The sequence below is a fragment of the Aquarana catesbeiana genome, linkage group LG06 (assembly GCF_042186555.1).
Source record: "Aquarana catesbeiana isolate 2022-GZ linkage group LG06, ASM4218655v1, whole genome shotgun sequence".
NCBI lineage: Eukaryota > Metazoa > Chordata > Amphibia > Anura > Ranidae > Aquarana > Aquarana catesbeiana.
Window position 1 is genome coordinate 73,250,701 of NC_133329.1, and position 20,735 is coordinate 73,271,435.

At 44.2% G+C, this 20,735-nt stretch overlaps 1 protein-coding gene across 1 annotated transcript; it reads left to right on the forward strand.

The window, feature by feature from the left end:
• The first annotated feature begins 1,362 nt into the window (after positions 1 to 1,362).
• LOC141147989 (uncharacterized) lies at positions 1,363 to 20,330 on the forward strand. The gene is made up of 4 exons (XM_073635145.1): positions 1,363 to 1,861; positions 5,899 to 6,246; positions 9,504 to 9,797; positions 19,828 to 20,330. The coding sequence occupies exons 1-4, from the start codon at positions 1,363 to 1,365 to the stop codon at positions 20,328 to 20,330; spliced, it is 1,644 nt and encodes a 547-aa protein (XP_073491246.1).
• Positions 20,331 to 20,735: the final 405 nt, after the last annotated feature.

Below are 20,735 nucleotides of genomic sequence, written 5' to 3' on the forward strand. Positions count from 1 at the left end.
ACGAACATAGAAGCAACATCATGACCAAAAAGGATAAATATTCTATATCAAGACACTTTCTAGAGGCTCACGACAGTATTATAGATGGCCTTAGGGTGTTTGGCCTAGAAGCTATGCCCAATGATCTAGACAGTGGCAAAAAGGACCAGTTATTGTGTACCAGAGAGGCTTATTGGATTTTCACTTTGGGGACTTTGTCCCCGAAAGGCCTGAACGAAGAAATGTAATTGCATAGTGTCCTATGACATGTGCAATTTTTGCAAGTCCGCTATTTCCTTCTTGGGAGATCCATCTAGGTCCCTCACGATATTTAAAAATATTGATCAATTCAATGTCTTTCGTATTGTTCGTGATGCTGGGCCCCTCCCCCCCCCCCCCATAGAGGTGATTTTCCCACATATACCATTTATGGCCATAGAAGCCATTGAGCACCTATAGTTAGATTAGGAGGGTCCCCACCTGCTTGGCTGGGGTCCTCCTGCTAGGACATAGATAGTCTTTGAGCATGTTCAGTGTAGACGTTTTTTTATGTATGATTTGTTCATGTGTATTTGCAACAGTATATGTGTATTTTCATTGGGTTTATTTTATATCCCTTGCTACTTACCAGAATTCAGCGGGTACATGGCATTAGAAAGTCTCCAGATGTTATTGTAGCACCTATTTTAGGTGCCCTACTTTTCACCATGGCTTTTAGATATCGGTTTTAGATTGGAGGACACTCCAGGGATTGCTACTGGGTGGGGTGATCTGGTTTGACTCCTCATCACCTAGCAGTTGATCTCTGGTTTGTCTTTGTCCCAATTCCCTTATTATATAAAAAATATTTTTATTTTTTTTTGTAGTTATGAACACGTACAATGGGTCAACATGTGTGCGCATACTTGTGCACATGTGTTGTGTTTACATTCCCATTGACAATGATTTTTTACTGATATAATTTATTAATGAGAATCATTATATATATATAGAATCAAAAGAAAAAACTTCTGCGCTACTAAACAGGGCTAAATACAATGATCTATGAAGGTGATAAGTATTGGTGCTGCAAAAACAGATGTAGTGAACACTCTTCACCACTAAAAGACTAAAATGTGTGCAATCGTGTCAGATTGTGAACGTGTTTCTGCGCAAACAACAAATTAAATATCAAGTGAAAAAACTGCTTGCTTGAAAATACAGTCCTAACTCAGATAACACAGTTAAATAAATAAATACAAAGTGAAAGTCCATAAAAACGTGTATCAGAGTGACTAAAGTGTTAATAAAATCACACAAATCATAAAATATATAACACTTGTGACTGGTGGGTGAACATGCGTTGCTAGGTGATCTGGTGACTGTTCGTGGAAAAGGACACCCATGGGTGCTAAGTTTGCCCCAAGTGTGGCTAATGCCTTTATGGCACAATGGGAGGAGGAAGCAGTATACAAGAACCCACCGTGTGAACTAGGATTGTTCAAGAGATTTATTGATGATATCCTAATAATATGGAATGGAAGCAGAGAAACGTTGGAGCAATTTCTATCTGAATTAAACAACAATGACAGAAATATAAAATTGATTTGGCATATTGACATGAAAAAGGTAGAATTTCTGGACCTAGAAATAAGTATTGAAGACGATCGATTAACAACAAAAACCCACTTCAAGGAAGTGTCCAGAAATAGTTACCTACCAATAACAAGCTGCCACCACAAACCTTGGCTCTATAATATTCCAAAAGGGCAACTGGTAAGAATCAAGCGAAACTGCATGAAAGATGCAGATTTTGTAACTCAGGCCAACCTAATTGGACAGAGATTTGTCAAGAAAGGCTATGAAGAAGAACAAATAAAAAGAGAGATTGAACGTATCCAAAGTATGGATAGAAAACTACTGATACATGCACCCAAGAAGGTACAGAGCCTTTCAGAAACACCAAGTCTAATCTTAGATTTTAACATCCAATTCAAAGATATAGAGAAAATCATTCGTAAACATTGGTACATTTTAAGGGAAGACAAACACCTACGACAAATTCTACCTGAGAGGCCACCTATCGTTTATAAACGAGCTCCGACTTTGAGGGATATCATTGTGAAGAATGTGGTTGAACCTCCCCCCAAAAACACATTTTCCTTTTTTAATGGCAAAGGGTTCTATCCCTGTAAATATTGTTTTGCATGCACGCATGCAAAGAAATTTCAAACAAAGAAACATGATTTTAAGGCAACGAGTACTGGGAATATTTACCCAATAAAAGATTTTATTAATTGTTATACAGAGGGGGTTGTTTACATGTTACAATGTCCTTGTAACCTACAGTACATAGGAAGGACTAAAAGGGCACTAAAAACTAGGATTAAGGAACATATAGTAAACATCAAAAAAGGGTGCCCGAAACATAATGTATCCAAACACTTTGCACTTTTTCACAACAAAGACCCCAGAGAACTAATGTTTTGGGGTATAGAAAGATATAACAAGGCCTGGAGAGGTGATCACAAAATCAGAACCCTCAGCCAGAAAGAATCAAAGTGGATACATAAAACCAGAACATTAGTACCTGAAGGGTTAAATGTAGAATTCGATCTTAACTGTTTTATTAGTGACTTTTAGAAATTGTGGAGTTTTATGGAATTTTATGTAAACTCAGTACTTCATTTCCGGTGTGTCTCATACATATTTCTTAATTGGGGAGCATATTTTATGTATTTGATCTGCCAGTTTTAAATTAGAAATACATTTTAACATTTTTTAATGTCAATTGATTTTTATCTATTTTACCTAAGGGTTATATTAAAAGATTATGATCTACTATATTACTTCGGGTATCAAGATCCATATTTTAGGTTAGTTGCATTATATACAGACCGACCGGTTATCGATCGGTGCTAGCATTAACTCGGATCATCCACTAGTTTTAAACACTCTTTTAAATAAAGCATTTTTTTATTTTTCTTGTTCGTATATAACTTTATTAACTAGTATCCAAAGGACATTGCCCACTCAAAGATGGCCGCGGTTTAAATACTTACTTGGTCTACAACAAAATGGAGTCATCTCCACTTCCTGTCCCAATGATATAAAGCCAACATGGCATTAGCCAATCCGGTGCCCTGATGAAGTCACGTGATATGACGCAACGCGTAGGCACGTAACCGGAAACACGAGAACGCGGACCGGAAGTGACGTAGCGAGTATCGCAAACAAGCTGTCCTCACTGTTGTTTGGCACTTTTTTCATTCATTTTGATGTAAGCAGCCATTTTATTATATTTTATTAAACTCCTTGGCTTAAACCTACTACACTATTGGAGCCCTTTTGTTTCCTATCACCACCATATGGAGCTTATCCATTAGAGGAAGTGACACCACCCCGGAGATGGCCCAGGACGCCACTACCACCACCGGATTATAGCAACTACATACCTATTGAAAGCTACAGGCACTTATATTGTGCCAGGAAGGTGAGAGTTCTGGGAGCCCCGAGTGGGTGTCCTTTTCCACGAACAGTCACCAGATCACCTAGCAACGCATGTTCACCCACCAGTCACAAGTGTTATATATTTTATGATTTGTGTGATTTTATTAACACTTTAGTCACTCTGATACACGTTTTTATGGACTTTCACTTTGTATTTATTTATTTAACTGTGTTATCTGAGTTAGGACTGTATTTTCAAGCAAGCAGTTTTTTCACTTGATATTTAATTTGTTGTTTGCGCAGAAACACGTTCACAATCTGACACGATTGCACACATTATATATATATATTTTTTTTTTTATTCAATACTTATTCCAATTTCTATTTCGAATTTTAAAATAATTTTTACATTTTAATTTAATTTGAATTTTTAATTCTTTGACACCAATATAGATTTTTTATGATTTTATGCATCTAGTTCTATACCTCCAGATGTATGTACGGGACTTCATGTATGTGCAGTTCTGTGGATTCAGTTTTTTTATATATGTATGTAGACCAGGTTTCCTTGTGTGCATGTCCTTCTGGGAGGGTGTGTATGTGTGTATATATATATATATATATATGTGTATACATATGCACACTCCCTGAAATGTTTTTTGCTCCAAGATTCATGATCCACTATGTGGTCCAATACTTTTGTATGGACTACAATGATTCCATCATGTTGCACCACCTATTTCATATCTGGGGACTTTCTAATGACAACTTCTACGAAGTTGGTTTCCTCTGTCTGTTGTGCTTTATGGTTTCTGTGCGTCCCTGCCACCTTCCAGTATTAGCCTTCCCACTTTGGCCCCCCCTCCCTTTTCGATCCAGTTTATTTATCTATCTTTTTTATTATGTTTACACTGGGTCAATTCAGGGGGGCGACTTGCATGTAATATACATTGTCCTGAGGTGCCAGTCCATTGTGGATGCGTGCGCATCCACACTCCCACTGCTCTTTGCGAGCGTTGAGGTCGCGGCTGTTGGAGGTAGCGGGTGGAACGCATATCCACCCGCACTTCCGGGCTGCGTCTGTTGCGCACGCGCGAGCGGAAGTGACGTCTGGGCCAGCCGGAATTCGCCGGTGGAACGTAAACACACCCGCACTTCCTGGACATCGAAGCGGCGTGCGTTCCACTGGCGACAGATGGCGACTGAAGGCCCCCCGACATCTGAACAGGTATTTGCTATCCCCACAGTACCCCCCCAACACACGGCAACTGTAGAGGTGATACAGATAGTACTCCTGTCAGACCACCTCCGTTTGTCAGCCTATGGAGTTTACACTTGCACACCATGGCCATGGTAATACTCCTGCCCGACCACCTCCGTTTGTCAGCCTATGCAGTTTATTTTTATATGCTAGGATATGGTCAGTCATTAACCCTACTATTGATTGGGGTACAGTATAGCCATTGATATGTGGGGAATTCGGTAGAAAATCACCCTGGGTCACTATGGCGACTGAGTGACACTAGGGAGGGCCCCACCACCCAAAGGGAGCTGTGATTCCTGTGTGAGTGGGTGTGGCCTCTGTGGGCTGGTGCTGGTGGTGATTGGGATGCATAGTTACACGCACACACATATATAGAGGAGCCCTCACTCGTGAGCAGTCACAACCCGCTTAGGCTCTGAAGAAAGGGGTTCTCCCCCGAAACGCGTCAGCCATTGCCTCATCCACCTGATGTCCGGTCCCGGTTGTTTGATGTTTGCTACTGCTCACCTGCAGCTATTGTTCATGCCTGACTTTTACGCGCGTTTGTGAGTATCCATTTGCTGTTTTAACTTTCTTAAATAAATGCTATTAGTGGTAATGCACTAGGTCGGTGCGCCCTCCTTTCTTTCCTTTTTTTAATACCTATAACAAGTCATTTACCTGGTTTATAGTTAAAAAGTCAACCCAGTATGACAGATTATCAGCCCTTGATATTTACAGACAGTTGTAAACATTTTTTACAAACTGTCCATAAATTTAATGACGATTGGCAACCCTGTCACAACATGAAAGGAGATTTTTCAAGTAATCTAATATGTCTGTATTATTCCAATGCTGATGTTAGAAAATTAAAGTGTATGCCGTAACCATCAAACTCCTTTAAAGTGATGTACAAACTGTTACAAAATAATTACATTTTCTTTTTTAAATATATGATGAGCTTTTACAATGTAAATCTTTTTCTACATTTGAAAACTTTTAATAAAAAAACAAAACACGCTGTCACCAGGTTCCTTGTAATGCTTATCATAGGTTTAAAAACCAAGGTCACATGATTGCCACTAAAATATACACAGAGTTAGAAATGAGAGAAGTAATATTACAGTGCTAGCAATTCACTGATCAATTTTACCTGCTGGTTCCACAATTTGTTTGTCTGGTAATGATATTGATAATCATATATATATATATATATATATATATTTTTTTTTTTCTGTTGCACACAGACTTTCCCTGGAAGCCAGAGGTATGTGATATTCCAGTTCCCAATCTTTTCTATGGAAATACAGCAACACTGAAGTGTAAGGTGTCCAATGTATTTCCCAAAGTCCTGAGTGTGAAATGGCTAAAGAAGAAGAAGGACAGTGAACAAAAATTACCTCTGTCCCAGAATGATGGGTACAATATCTCAGATCTCACACCAGAGAAGCAGAAGGATAACACATTCACATACAAAGCATGTATAAAATTTAAGCCATCCATCGCAGATGAGGGAGAAGAGTTTATCTGCAGGGTGGAGCATCCATATTTGAAGGAACCAGTGGAGAAGAGCACAGGACCTCTTACTATAGAAGGTGCCTCAAAACAGCCAGAAATGTGTAACTGTTCTGTATATGAAGGTACTCCATGGGTATCTAAGGGCTTGTGTCACTTGGATTTTGTTGGTATTAGACCTGCTTCTCCCCCATACAAGTCAATGGTAATGCAAAAACAGCTTGAAGCAGGTTGAGAAAAGCCGGCCATAGACGGTTCAAATCTCCGCCGGTGCAGCGGGGACCTGATGACCGGCCAAATGTTTCTTTACGATTGGCATTACCTGTGCAATTCTATCTTGCATCAGGGCGACATGCTCAATCACACTCCCGTGGGGAGAACTCTCATTTTCCCAAGTTTCCATGGCGATATCCAGCAGTCCTCTTGGGTGTCTCCCATAGAGTTTCTCGAAGGGTGAGAAACCCGTACAGGATTGGGGTACCTCCCTAATGGCATACATCAAATAGGGTATTAGACAGCCCCAATTCTTTCCATCTCTATACACCACCTTCTTTAACATTTGTTTGTCCGGATAACGGGTGGCATAGTCCAATATAACCAAAATGTACTGATGCCCCCTAGCGGACTTCATTATCGGACCTACCAAATCCGTTGCGATCCTCTCAAAAGGGGACCTCAATGATAGGAAGAGGTACCAGCGGGTTACGGAAATGTGGCATAGGTGCCGACTTCTGACACACAGGGCAGGAGGAACAATAATTTTCTGTTTCCTTCATGACCCCAGGCCAATAGAATCTCTGCAATACACTCCCTCTGGTTTTCTCCGTCCCCAGATGACCTCCAAGAATGTGCCCATGGGCCAATTCTAACACCAACTTCCTGTAAGGTTTGGGCACCACAAGTTGCTCAATGGTTTCTTCTGCCCTTTGAGCCACTCGATACAGCAGGTCCCTTTCCACAGTGAAGTACGGGTAAGTGCAAGTCTTTTCTAGGTTCACTAACTCGCCATCTATTTTCACCACATTTTCCCGTGCCTTGATTAGGGTGAGGTCTTTTAACTGTTCTGTGGCAAAATTTTCCCTGTGAACCTCGAGATCCGAAAACTCCACAGACGGCATGTTTTCATCTGAGGATGTTGGCTCCTCCCCAGTTTCTCGAGTTTCCCCCGCCAATACCGACAAGGGAAATTCTGGAGAGTCCTCACCACTCTCAGAGGAACTCTGGTCATCATCTTCCTGGTCTATAATGGCACCAGTGGGGGGCTCAGGACAATCCCAGAACTTTGGAAAATCCCTTCCCACAATGGCATCATATGGTAAGTGAGACACCAGCCCCACCTGATGAGAGAGGTTACCTTTGTGGGTTTCAAAAAACACTGAAGTTAAAGGATACTCTCGGGTGTCCCCATGCACACAAATAACAGCCACCTTGTTATTCCCAGAGACCTCTGTAGTAACTAATTCAGCTTTTATCAATGTCACCAGGCTACCTGAATCCAGCAACACATCAACATTTTTACCATTAATACACATTTTACATAAATGTTTCTCAGGTCCCCGAATAGCAGTGCATGCAACTGTCGCAAACAATGACTGACGTCTGTCCCTTTTAAAGTCGCATTGCATAGGTTCATCCACAACTGGGCAATTGGCTGCAATATGTCCCTCTTGCCGGCAGCGGTAGCAAATAATCTTTTTCGCTGCCTTTTGCAGCCTGGGCTTCCGGGGCTGCTCCCGCCAGACATTAGGTTGAACCTCCACCCTCTCCACCCTCACCCCTTGGAGTCATCTTACCCGCCACTGGGGATGGTCTGGTCTTAGGGTTGAAAGTCCGTGAAGAGGTAGTCAGGTTCTCTGTAGCCAAGTACCTCTCAAGCAGATCCACAAGCTTATCTGCAGTTTCTGGGTCTCCATGGCTTACCCACTTTTGGATGGCAGTGGGAAGAGCTCTCAGGAAACGATCCATAACAACACGTTCCACAATGTTTGGTCAAAGTCTCTGGCTGCAGCCACTTCCTGCTAAGGTGAATGAGATCATACATTTGAGACCTGGGGGGTGTTCCAAGCCGGAAAGTCCAGTTATGTACACGCTGAGCCCGGACGGCCAGGGTGACACCCAGCCGTGCCAATATTTCCGTTTTTAGCACCACATACTCTTTTGCTTGGTCCGGCTATAGGTCATAATAGGCTTTCTGCGATTCCCCCGTTAACAGAGGGGCCACAAGTCCAGCCCACTGCTCCTTAGGCCACTTTTCCCTTTCAGCAGTCCTTTTAAATGTGGTCAAAAACACCTACGGATCATCCTCTCCAGTCATTTTTGTCAGTAAACGGCTCACACCAAAGGATGCAGTATTAGTGGAACCACTTGCCTCACTGGTCTGCGGACGTTGCTGCATTAATGTCTCCATTTGTTGTTGGAGTCTCTGCTCTTGCTTTTGTAACAGGTCTATGAAGCAGGCCTCAGATTGCTGCTGGACTTGTTGCTGAGCTTCCATACTCTGCAGGTGAGCTTTCTGCTGAGCTTCCATACTCTGCTGGTGAGCTTGCTGCTGAGCTGCGAGGCTCTGTTGTTGAGCTGCAAGACTCTTTTGCAAACCCTCATTTGTCTGCTGCTGATTTGCATTTGCTAGAGCCAGCTGTCTCAGTATCTCCTCCATGCTGGCCTTAAAAAAAAAAAACTGCCCCTGCTTCTCCACCAACTGTGAGGGGGTTAGCTCGGCAGCGGGTGTGTGTGACCCCCTGGATGGGTTCACCACACAAAATCAGGCACAGCAGACAGCGTTGTAGGTGAAACAAAAACAAGGCTGCGGTTTATTTAGACTATATGCATTGAAAAATAACAGCAAAACAAAAAGAAACATGAAAAGAAATCCTGGTCAGCTTGACCGCTTACTACACACGTAGATTCCCTATCTAACAATTGGGTGCAGCCTTGTGCTGCCCCAGTCCCTATCTCTCTGTTAGAAGTTTGCCACACAGGCGTTAACTCACCAAACAGGACAGATGCCACACTCCCCAGTCTAAACACACAGAACTGGTTCCAGGATGGAGCATATCCCTAAGCATTCTGGGGTTTTTTGTATAGGTCTTAATGAGCCCACTTACTTCAGCTGGGCTCATTAACTCTTCTCCTGCAGGACTCCCAGCACTCCCCCTAGTGGTATAAGTCGGCATAAAGCCTGAACCTAGGGCATACATATTTTCCATCCTGGATGCAACCAGGTGATTTTACCTGCCTGCTGTCACACTGCCCATATGTATCAAGTTTTAGGAAGACAATTAGAAAAGTGGTTATACTGCACTGTGATTGTGATCATTTCTTGCTCTTTTTCTTTCAGCAAAGCCCACAGTGTCCGGTCCTATAAAACTGTCTTTTACTGATTCTGAAGAGGTTTTGTGCTCCCTGGATATCGAAAAATTTTACCCTAGAAATATCCAGATCAAATGGAATGACAAGGAGACTTCAGATTGTGGCAAAATATCTCAAAACGATGACAGAACATACACAATTAACAGTGAATATAAACTTCCTGGGAGCTTCTTCAGTCTTCCAGACCCTGTGGTGAGGGTGTCCTGGAAACACGACTCCATGGAGGACTGGGAGAGCAGAGAGATGTCTGTGCTGGATAAAGGTACCAAGAATGATCAGATCCAGAATTTACTAAATAGGAATGAACAGGGATTGTGTTAGTGAATAATTATGCAACCATATGAGAAGCTTTAGGATTATTCAGTCATTGACCTTGCTATGGCAAAACCATTAGGGATATCTGACATATCAGTTAGTGTACATTTAGTATTCGGGAACTGCTGTTCTTTGCCATTGAAGGCAAAGGGACAGTTCAGTGAAAGGAAGCTATAGTTCAGCTTCCATGTTGGTGGATAGGGATGAGCTTCGTGTTCGAGTCGAACCCATGTTCGACTCGAACATCGGCTGTTCGACCGTCCGTCGAATTGCAAACGATATGGGCCGTTCGCGCCAAATTCGCGTGGCGCGTCACGGCCCATAATTCACTGTGGCATCGCAGTGCATTGCTGGCTGATGATTGGCCAAGCATGCACTATGACCCGCATGCTTGGCCAATCACAGCGCCGTCAGTAGAGAGAGCTGTAATTGGCCAAAGCCAGGGTGGCTTTGGCCAATTATGGCTCAGGGGATTTAGCACACACCCCACACTATATAAGGCCGCCTGCACGGCGGCCCTGTGTAGTGTGTGTTCCGGTGTGCTGAGAGATAGAGAGAGAGAGAGACAGTGTCATTTGATTTGAGTTAGATAGATTAGGCAGAACAGTCAGTCAGTTAGCTGCACTCACAGTGTATTGTGTATATATATGCATCCCAGGTGTTGCATATATATATATATATATATATATATATATATATATATATACACACACACATATACACACTGTATTCAGTTTAGCTAGATCCGTTCCTGTTATCTTCTATCTAGACTATTTACATTTAGTGCAGTGCGTCCTGCTCACAGTGTTCAGCTAGATCCGTTCCTGCTATTTACATTTAGTGCAGTGCGTCCTGCTCACAGTGTTCAGCAAGATCCGTTCCTGCTATTTACATTTAGTGCAGTGCGTCCAGCTCACAGTGTTCAGCTAGATCCGTTCCTGCTATTTACATTTAGTGCAGTGCGTCCTGCTCACAGTGTTCAGCTAGATCCGTTCCTGCTATTTACATTTAGTGCAGTGCGTCCTGCTCACAGTGTTCAGCTAGATCCGTTCCTGCTATTTACATTTAGTGCAGTGCGTCCTGCTCACAGTGTTTAGCTAGATCCGTTCCTGCTATTTACATTTAGTGCAGTGCGTCCTGCTCACAGTGTTCAGCTAGATCCGTTCCTGTTATCTTCTAGACTATTTACATTTAGTGCAGTGCGTCCTGCTCACAGTGTTCAGCTAGACCCATTCCTGCTATTTACATTTAGTGCAGTGCGTCCTGCTCACAGTGTTCAGCTAGATCCGTTCCTGTTATCTTCTAGACTATTTACATTTAGTGCAGTGCGTCCTGCTCACAGTGTTCAGCTAGATCCGTTCCTGCTATTTACATTTAGTGCAGTGCGTCCTGCTCACAGTGTTCAGCTAGATCCGTTCCTGCTATTTACATTTAGTGCAGTGCGTCCTGCTCACAGTGTTCAGCTAGATCCGTTCCTGTTATCTTCTAGACTATTTACATTTAGTGCAGTGCGTCCTGCTCACAGTGTTCAGCTAGATCCGTTCCTGCTATTTACATTTAGTGCAGTGCGTCCTGCTCACAGTGTTCAGCTAGATCCGTTCCTATTTACATTTAGTGCAGTGCGTCCTGCTCACAGTGTTCAGCTAGATCAGTTCCTGCTATTTACATTTAGTGCAGTGCGTCCTGCTCACAGTGTTCAGCTAGATCCGTTCCTGTTATCTTCTAGACTATTTACATTTAGTGCAGTGCGTCCTGCTCACAGTGTTCAGCTAGATCCGTTCCTGTTATCTTCTAGACTATTTACATTTAGTGCAGTGCGTCCTGCTCACAGTGTTCAGCTAGATCCGTTCCTGTTATCTTCTAGACTATTTACATTTAGTGCAGTGCGTCCTGCTCACAGTGTTCAGCTAGATCCGTTCCTGTTATCTTCTAGACTATTTACATTTAGTGCAGTGCGTCCTGCTCACAGTGTTCAGCTAGATCCGTTCCTGTTATCTTCCTACTGACAGGCAGGCTTGTCTGGTTACAGTATATAAAGCTACCTGAAGAAAATTACAGGTGTTCTATTTGATCCTATTAGTACCACGGTCAGGCAGCTAGACTATTTACATTTAGTACAGTGCGTCCTGCTCACAGTGTTCAGCTAGATCCGTTCCTGTTATCTTCCTACTGACAGGCAGGCTTGTCTGGTTACAGTATATAAAGCTACCTGAAGAAAATTACAGGTGTTCTATTTGATCCTATTAGTACCACGGTCAGGCAGCTAGACTATTTACATTTAGTACAGTGCGTCCTGCTCACAGTGTTCAGCTAGATCCGTTCCTGTTATCTTCCTACTGACAGGCAGGCTTGTCTGGTTACAGTATATAAAGCTACCTGAAGAAAATTACTGGTGTTCTATCCCAGCTTAGTGCAGCTACAGGCCATTAGTATGTCTGGAAGGCCAAGAAGGAGAGGCAGACAGTCACAAGCCAATAAGAGAGGGCAAGCAGGCTCTGTGTCTAGTGCTGGTCGTGGAGACGGTGCATCCTCATCAGCACGTGGCCATGGGACACGCTTGGCCTTTTTTTCGGCAGCTGGCCGTGTTGAGCCGCAACATGCGGAAGACTTGGTCGAGTGGATGACCAAGCCGTCCTCATCCTCCTCATCCTCTTTCACCCATGCCCAGGGTGCTTTGTCTGGCAAAGCAGCGGCCTCTTCCCTCAGCTCAATGTCATCAGTGACTCCTTCCCTAGCTCCACCATGTCCTCATGAGGATTCCCTCGAACTGTTTGACCACAGTGTTGGGTACATGCTCCAGGAGGATGCCCAGCGTTTGGAAGGCTCTGATGATGATACTGAGCTCGATGAAGGCAGTAACATGAGCACGGACAGAGGGGGTGCCCAAGAAGGACAGCAATCTGGCAGTCATGCTCCCCCTGCTGCAGCATACTGCCAGGTTTGCTCCAGTGATGAGGAGGGAGGGGATGATGAGGTCACTGACTCAACGTGGGTGCCTGATAGGAGAGAGGAGGAGGAGGAGGAGGAGGCGGCACATCACCAACGAGGCAGGATGCCCTCCAGGGGCCAGCCTAAGGGCAGCACATTGACTGCATCACACCCCAAAGCTCCACATGTGCAGGGCGCTGCAGTCTCTGCGCGTTATTCAAAAAGTTCTTTGGTGTGGGCCTTTTTTGAGACGAGTGCATCAGATTGCACCGCTGCTATTTGCAACATATGTCTCAAGCGTATCTCGCGTGGCCAAAACATCTCCCGCTTGGGTACCACATGCTTGACCAGACATATGTTGACCTGCCATGCAGTTCGTTGGCAAGCGTATCTAAAAGACCCACACCAAAGAACAAAGAGGATCTCTCCTTGCTCCTCATCAGCTGAGATTTCCAACCCCACTAGACCTTCAGTCCTCTCTGAGACCTGCAGTGAGAGGAATGAAGGTGTAGAATTAGGTGTGTCACAGCCAAGTACTTGTGGGCAATCTGCTTTTGGTACACCGATGTCAGATTGTACCAGGCAAATTTCCCTGCCCCAGCTGCTGCACCGCCGAAAGAAGTTTGCTCCCAGCCATCTACATGCCCAGCGGTTGAATGCTAGCTTGGCAAAATTGCTAGCACTTCAACTGCTGCCTTTTCAGTTGGTAGACTCTGCCCCCTTCCGTGAGTTTGTGGAATGTGCGGTTCCTCAGTGGCAGGTACCCAAACGCCACTTTTTCTCACGGAAGGCGATTCCGGCTCTCTACCGGCATGTGGAAGGCAATGTCCATGCCTCGCTGGACAGGGCGGTCAGCGGTAAGGTGCATATTACCGCTGACTCATGGTCCAGCAGGCATGGACAGGGACGTTACTTAAGTTTCACGGCGCATTGGGTGACTCTGCTGGCAGCTGGGAAGGATGCAGGACAAGGTGCAGTAGTGTTGGAGGTTGTTCCGCCACCACGCCTCCAAAATGCTGATTGTGACACACCTCTCTCCTCCACCCCCTCCTCTTCTTCTTCCTCCATGGCCTCTTCCTCGGAACCAGCGGTGCTCCGTAGTCGTTCAAGGGGCTACGCAAGTACGCAGGCCAAAAGATGCCATGCGGTGCTTGAGCTGGTGTGCTTGGGGGACAGGAGCCACACTGGGGCAGAGGTTCTGTCAGCTCTGCAGGGGCAGGTTCAGAGGTGGTTGACGCCACGCCAACTTAAGGCAGGAATGGTGGTTTGCGACAATGGCACCAACCTCCTCTCTGCCCTCCGACAGGGACAAATGACCCATGTGCCCTGTTTGGCTCACGTCCTTAACTTGGTGGTGCAGCGGTTCTTGGGCAGGTACCCGGGCTTACAGGATGTCCTGAGGCAGGCCAGGAAAGTCTGTGTGCATTTCCGCCAGTCATATAATGCCAGTGCTCGGCTGACGGACCTCCAAAAAGGAGTTTAACCTGCCCAAGAACCGCCTAATCTGTGACATGCCCACCAGGTGGAACTCAACGTTGGCCATGCTGCAGCGGCTGCACACGCAGCAGAGGGCCATCAATGAGTACCTGTGCGACTATGGCACCAGGACGGTCAGGGGAGCTTGGTTTTTTTTCCCCACGCCAGTGGGCCATGATCAGGGATGCATGCACTGTCCTGTCACCATTCGAGGAGGCCACGAGGATGGTGAGCACTGACAGTGCATGCATCAGTGACACTGTCCCCCTTGTCCACCTGTTGGAGCACACGCTGCGTGGAATAATGGACAGGGCACTTGAGGCAGAACAGAGGCAGGAAGAGGAGGACTTCCTTAGCTCTCAAGGCCCCCTTTATCCAGACAGTGTTCCTGCGTGCCCGCCAATCACACAGGAAGGAGGACGAGGAGGAGGAGGAGGAGGAGGAGGAGGAAGATTGTGTCAGTATGGAGGTGGAGCCTGGCACTCAGCATCAGCAGCAGTCTTTAAGGGATCAGTCCCAAGGAACACATGGACTTGTACGTGGCTGGGAGGAGGTGGCTGCGGACGTTGTTGTCCTTAGTGACCCAGAGGACTCCGGACCGAATGCCTCAGCAAACCTACGCTGCATGGCCTCCCTGATCCTGCAAAGCCTGCGTAAGGATCCTCGTATTCGTGGTATCAAGGAGAAGGACCAATACTGGCTGGCAACCCTCCTTGATCCACGTTACAAGGGTAAGGTTGCGGACCTTATCTTGCCATCGCAGAGGGAGCAGAGGATGAAACATCTTCGGGAGGCCTTGCAGAAAGGTCTGTGCAACGCGTTCCCAGAGACTGGGAGGTTACAAACTCCTGTTTCTGGACAACGTGTTGCTGAGGCTTCGGTCAGTCAAAGAAGGAGCGGTGGAGAAGGTGGCCGTCTGACCGATGCGTTCAGACAATTTTTTGGTCCGCAGCCCCAAGGTATGATCGGTTCCAGCAACCATCGCCAGCGTCTGTTTTACATGGTGCAGGAATACCTAGGGGCAAGATCAGACTTGGACACCTTTCCCACCGAAAATCCTCTGGGTTACTGGGTCTTGAGGATGGATCACTGGCCAGAGCTTGCACAGTATGCAATTGAGCTACTGGCCTGTCCTGCATCCAGCGTTCTTTCGGAACGCACATTCAGTGCTGCTGGAGGCGTGGTAACCGATCACAGGGTGCGTCTGTCCACCGACTCGGTCGATCGGCTGACCTTCATAAAAATGAATCAGTCTTGGATCACCACCAGCTACCAAGCACCTGATGCTGATGTAACCGAATAATTTTTTTTGAAATCTCAGATCCCTTCAAAGACTGCCTATGCTGATGCTGAGTGACTATCCCTGAGTAATTATCCTCTTCCTCCTCAATCATCACGCTGATAGCTTGTAAGAACATTTTTGGTTCTGGGCGCCACCACCAGTGCCTAAGGTACAATTTTTCAGCCCCTGTTTAACAGGGGCGTGTAATTACAATTTTTGATGTAATACTTTGCAGCAGGGCTCGTTCCTGCATTCCAACTAGAGTGTCTGTGAGGGGTTGCAGTGTTGTGGCACCAGCACCAGTGCCTAAGGCCTAATTTTTCAGCTCCTGTTCAACAGGGGCATGTAATTACAATTCTTGATCTAATATTTCACAGCAGGGCCCTGTGAGGGCTTACAGTGTTGTGGCCACAGCAACACCTAAGGCCCAAATTTCTGCTGAGTATATAGGGCAGGACCCTACTTTCAAACATCTAACTTACAAATGACTCCTACTTGCAAACGGAAGGAGACAACAGGAAGTGAGATGAAATCTACCCCTAGGAAGGGAAATTCTCTCCTGTAAGAGTTAATATGGGAAAACAATTTCTCCTTTCCACTGATGCTTTCCAATCCTTGTTCCACAAAAAAACCCAAATTTTCAAAAAACATTTTTCATTGGGACAAAAAAGTGAGGTGAAATCTTCTGAAGAGGAGGAAAGACAGCAAAACAAATGTCACAGGGGTGATAACCCTTCCCTATGTTTTCCAAAAAGCTTAGAAAAGATTTTTTGGCTGGAGCTAAACACGTTAAAAATGTTCAAAATTACAAACAGATTCTACTTAACAACAAACCTACAGTCCCTGTCTTGTTTGCACCGCCTGTATACTGCTGTTCAGAGTATATAGGGCCTGGTGGCCCCACACCTTTCCTTATTTTAATTTGGGTGCGGGGTTCCCCTTAATATCCATACAAGACCCAAAGGGCCTGGTAATGGACTGGGGGGTACCCATGCCGTTTGTCTCACTGATTTTCATCCATATTGCCATGACCCGACATGACATTAAACCCGCAAGCAGTTTTAAATGAGATTTTTTCCTTTAAAAATGACATTTGGTGCAGGGACTGTTCTAAACACGGGAAACACGCTTAACTTTACAGGCATACTATAGACACCCCCCAGGTACGATATTTAAAAGGAATATTTCACTTTTTTTTTTTTACTTTAAGCATCATTAAAATCACTGCTCCCGAAAAAACGGCCGTTTTTAAAAGTTTTTTTTGCATTGATACATGTCCCCTGGGGTAGGACCCGGGTCCCCAAACCCTTTTTAGGACAATACCATGCAAATTAGCCTTTAAAATGAGCACTTTTGATTTCGAACGTTCGAGTCCCATAGACGTCAATGGGGTTCTAACGTTCGTGCGAACTTTCGGTCCGTTCGCGGGTTCTGGTGCGAACCGAACCGGGGGGGTGTTCGGCTCATCCCTATTGGTGGAGGTAGGTAGAAAACAGTGGACATAGTTGGCACTTTTGCTGAGTGTGTCTTACAGGTCTGTCAGCTCTATTAACCCCTCTGCGTCAGAAGATTATGGGGCAGGGGTAGAGGGGCCGGAGGATAAGGATCTCAGGTAATGTAGGAGCCAGAAGAACAAGGGCCAAATCCTACTGTCTGTAAGTAATGTGTTTTTCTATTTTTGTTTCACTTCAAGTGTTACTAAACCCAGGACCCTGCAGTCACTATATCTGGTCTCCTACAGTACACAGAACATGGAAATTAAATGATTTTAGTAAATATAAACTGCTAAATACCTTTTCTCATCAGCAGTATATAGCAGTCTTGTGACTTCTATCAGTTTCTGGTAAAGCTTGTAGGAGGAGTTTTTATACTGTACTGAGCTGTCCTATGAGGCTGCAGGACCCCTGACTTTCTGTCTGGACAGTGCTGATTGGCCCTGTGCTGATCACATGCACTCTCCCAAGAAAAAAAAAAAAAGCCTCTCTAGCAATACACACCAAACTGAGCATGTGCAGTCTGACTCCATAGGCTCTGTGTTATCAGGAAATTATCAGGGGACAGTGGAAAAAGGGGAGGGTCAGAGAAGACAGGATCAAACAGCCTTTTTACACAATGCGGAGGCTTAACCTCCTATGTTTTATTTATTTATTATTTATTTATTTCAGGTACTTATATAGCGCCGTCAATTTACGCAGCGCTTTACATATACATATTATACATTCACATCAGTCCCTATACCCTCAAGGAGCTTACAATCTAAGGTCCCTAACTCACATTCATACCTATACTAGGGCCGATTTAGACAGGATCCAATTAACCTACCAGCATGTCTTTGGAGTGTGGGAGGAAACCGGAGTACCCGGAGGAAACCCACGCAGACACAGGGAGAACATGCAAACTCCAGGCAGGTAGTGTCGTGGTCGGGATTCGAACCAGCGACCCTTCTTACTGCTAGGCGAGAGTGCTACCCACTGCGCCACTGTGCTGCCCTATGTTCCACAGTGAGTATAACAAGCATGAATTGCTGCATAAATAGACTGATTTTACTGTTGTGGGTTTAGCAACACTTTAACCACTTCAGCCCCGGAAGAATTGGCTGCTCAATGACCAGGCCATTTTTTGCGATACAGCACTGCGTCACTTTAACTGACAATTGTGCAGTCGTGCCACGCTGTACCCAAGCAAAATTGACGTCCTTTTTTTTTCCCACAAATAGAGCTTTCTTTTTGTGGTATTTGATCATCTCTGTGGTTTTTATTTTTTGTGCTATTAACAAAAAAAGAGCAACAATTTTGAAAAAACACAATATTTTGTACTTTTTTGCTGTAATAGCCCCAATTTTTTTTAAAAAAGCTAATTTTTTCCTCAGTTTAAGCCGATATGTATTCTTCTACATAATTTTGGTAATAAAAATTGCAAAAAGCAATCGATTGGTATATTGATCTATATTGGTTTGCGGAAAAGTTATAGCATCTACAAAATAGGGGATAGATTTATGGCATTTTTATTATTACTTTTTTTTTTTTACTAGTAATGGTGGCGATCTGCGATTTTTATCGTGACTGCGACATTATGGTGGACACATCGGCCGCAGTATAATGACGGCGGCTGGTTAGCAAGTGCTTTAAAGCTAGACTCACTTTACCTAATCCCCCCCTACAATCTCCAATGAGGGAACTTTCATCTACCTTTCATTTTGTAACTTGGAGCTTGAACTAGTTTAGAGACTGCACTGTCACTGCTAATTTTACACAAACAATCAGAAACCACTCTGATTGGTTCCTAATGTGATCATCATGATAGCCAGTCACACAGATCACATGAGTTTGTTTACAATGCTGTGTCACACATTTCACAGAGCCCGCCTTCTGATCTAAAGAGGTACTGGGGGGAGGAGTTTCAGGAGGCGGAGTCAGTACAGGGATCACTGCTTGCAGACAGCAAGGTACCATGGGACATGTAGACATTAAAAATGGAGGAGAAGCTGCAAAGCATACAGGGAATCCAGGAAGTTGTGGTAAGAGATACCCATCAGATAGACAGTCACAACAAAGTGTTACCAACCTCCACAGCATTTTTTACTGAGAAACCATGAAACAATTACTGACAGTGCACTTATTTTACTGAGAACCTGAAAAATAACACAGCTCCTATTAAAAACTAAGACAATTCATATATATTTAAACAGTATCAACATGATATGGAAAAACTGACAATACCCATAACAAGTCATTTGCCTGGTTTATATTTAAAAAGTCAACCCAGCATGACAGATTATCAGCCCTTGATATTTACAGACAGTTGTAAACATTTTTTACAAACTGTCCATAAATTTAATGAGGATTGGCAACCCTGTCACAACATGAAAGGAGGAGATTTTTCAAGTAATCTAATATGTCTGTATTATTCCAATGCTGATGTTATAAAATGAAAGTGTATGCCGTAACCATCAAACTCCTTTAAAGTGATGTACAAACTGTTACAAAATAATTACATTTTCTTTTTTAAATATATGATGAGCTTTTACAATGTAAATCTTTTTCTACATTTGAAAACTTTTAATAATAAAAAAACAAAACACGCTGTCTCCAGGTTCCTTGTAATGCTTATCATAGGTTTAAAAACCAAGGTCACATGATTGCCACTAAAATATACACAGAGTTAGAAATGAGAGAAGCAATATTACAGTGCTAGCAATTCACTGATCAATTTTACCTGTCGGTTCCACAATTTGTTTGTCTGGTAATGATATTGATAATCATATATATTTTTTTTTTCCTGTTGCACACAGAGTTTCCCTGGAAGCCAGAGGTATGTGATATTCCAGTTCCCAATCTTTTCTATGGAAATACAGCAACACTGAAGTGTGAGGTGTCCAATGTATTTCCCAAAGTCCTGAGTGTGAAATGGCTAAAGAAGAAGAAGGACAGTGAACAAAAATTCCCTCTGTCCCAGAATGATGGATACAATATCTCAGATCTCACACCAGAGAAGCAGAAGGATAACACATTCACATACAAAGCATGTATACAATTTAAGCCATCCATCGCAGATGAGGGAGAAGAGTTTATCTGCAGGGTGGAGCATCCATATTTGAAGGAACCAGTGGAGAAGAGCACAGGACCTCTTACTATAGAAGGTGCCTCAAAACAGCCAGAAATGTGTAACTGTTCTGTATATGAAGGTGGTCCATGGGTAGCTAAGGGCTTGTGTCGCTTGGCTTTTGTTGGTTTTAGACCTGCTTCTCCCCCATACAAGTCAATGGTAATGCAAAAACAGCTTGAAGCAGGTTGAGTAAAGCCGGCCATAGCCGTTCAAATCTCCGCCGGTGCAGCGGGGACCGGATGACCGGCCAAATGTTTCTTTACAATTGGCATTACCTGTGCAATTCTATCTTGCATCAGGGTGACATGCTCAATCACACTCCTGTGGGGAGAACTCTCATTTTCCCAAGTTTCCTTGGTGATATCCAGCAGTCCTCTTGGGTGTCTCCCATAGAGTTTCTCGAAGGGTGAGAAACCCGTAGAGGATTGGGGTACCTCCCTAATGGCATACATCAAATAGGGTATTAGACAGTCCCAATTCTTTCCATCTCTATACACCACCTTCTTTAACATTTGTTTTAGGGTTTTGTTGAATCTTTCAACCAACCCATCTGTTTGGGGGTGATACACAGACGTACGTAATTGTGTCACTTTG

Bases quoted from the DNA above. Each gene is read 5' to 3' on its own strand.
- LOC141147989 (XM_073635145.1), top strand. From the start codon at position 1,363: ATGGGTGCTAAGTTTGCCCCAAGTGTGGCTAATGCCTTTATGGCACAA. The intron at 1,862-5,898 runs GTATGGATAGAA...TGTTGCACACAG, and splicing joins AGAGATTGAACGTATCCAAA to ACTTTCCCTGGAAGCCAGAG. The intron at 9,798-19,827 runs GTACCAAGAATG...TGTTGCACACAG, and splicing joins GATGTCTGTGCTGGATAAAG to AGTTTCCCTGGAAGCCAGAG.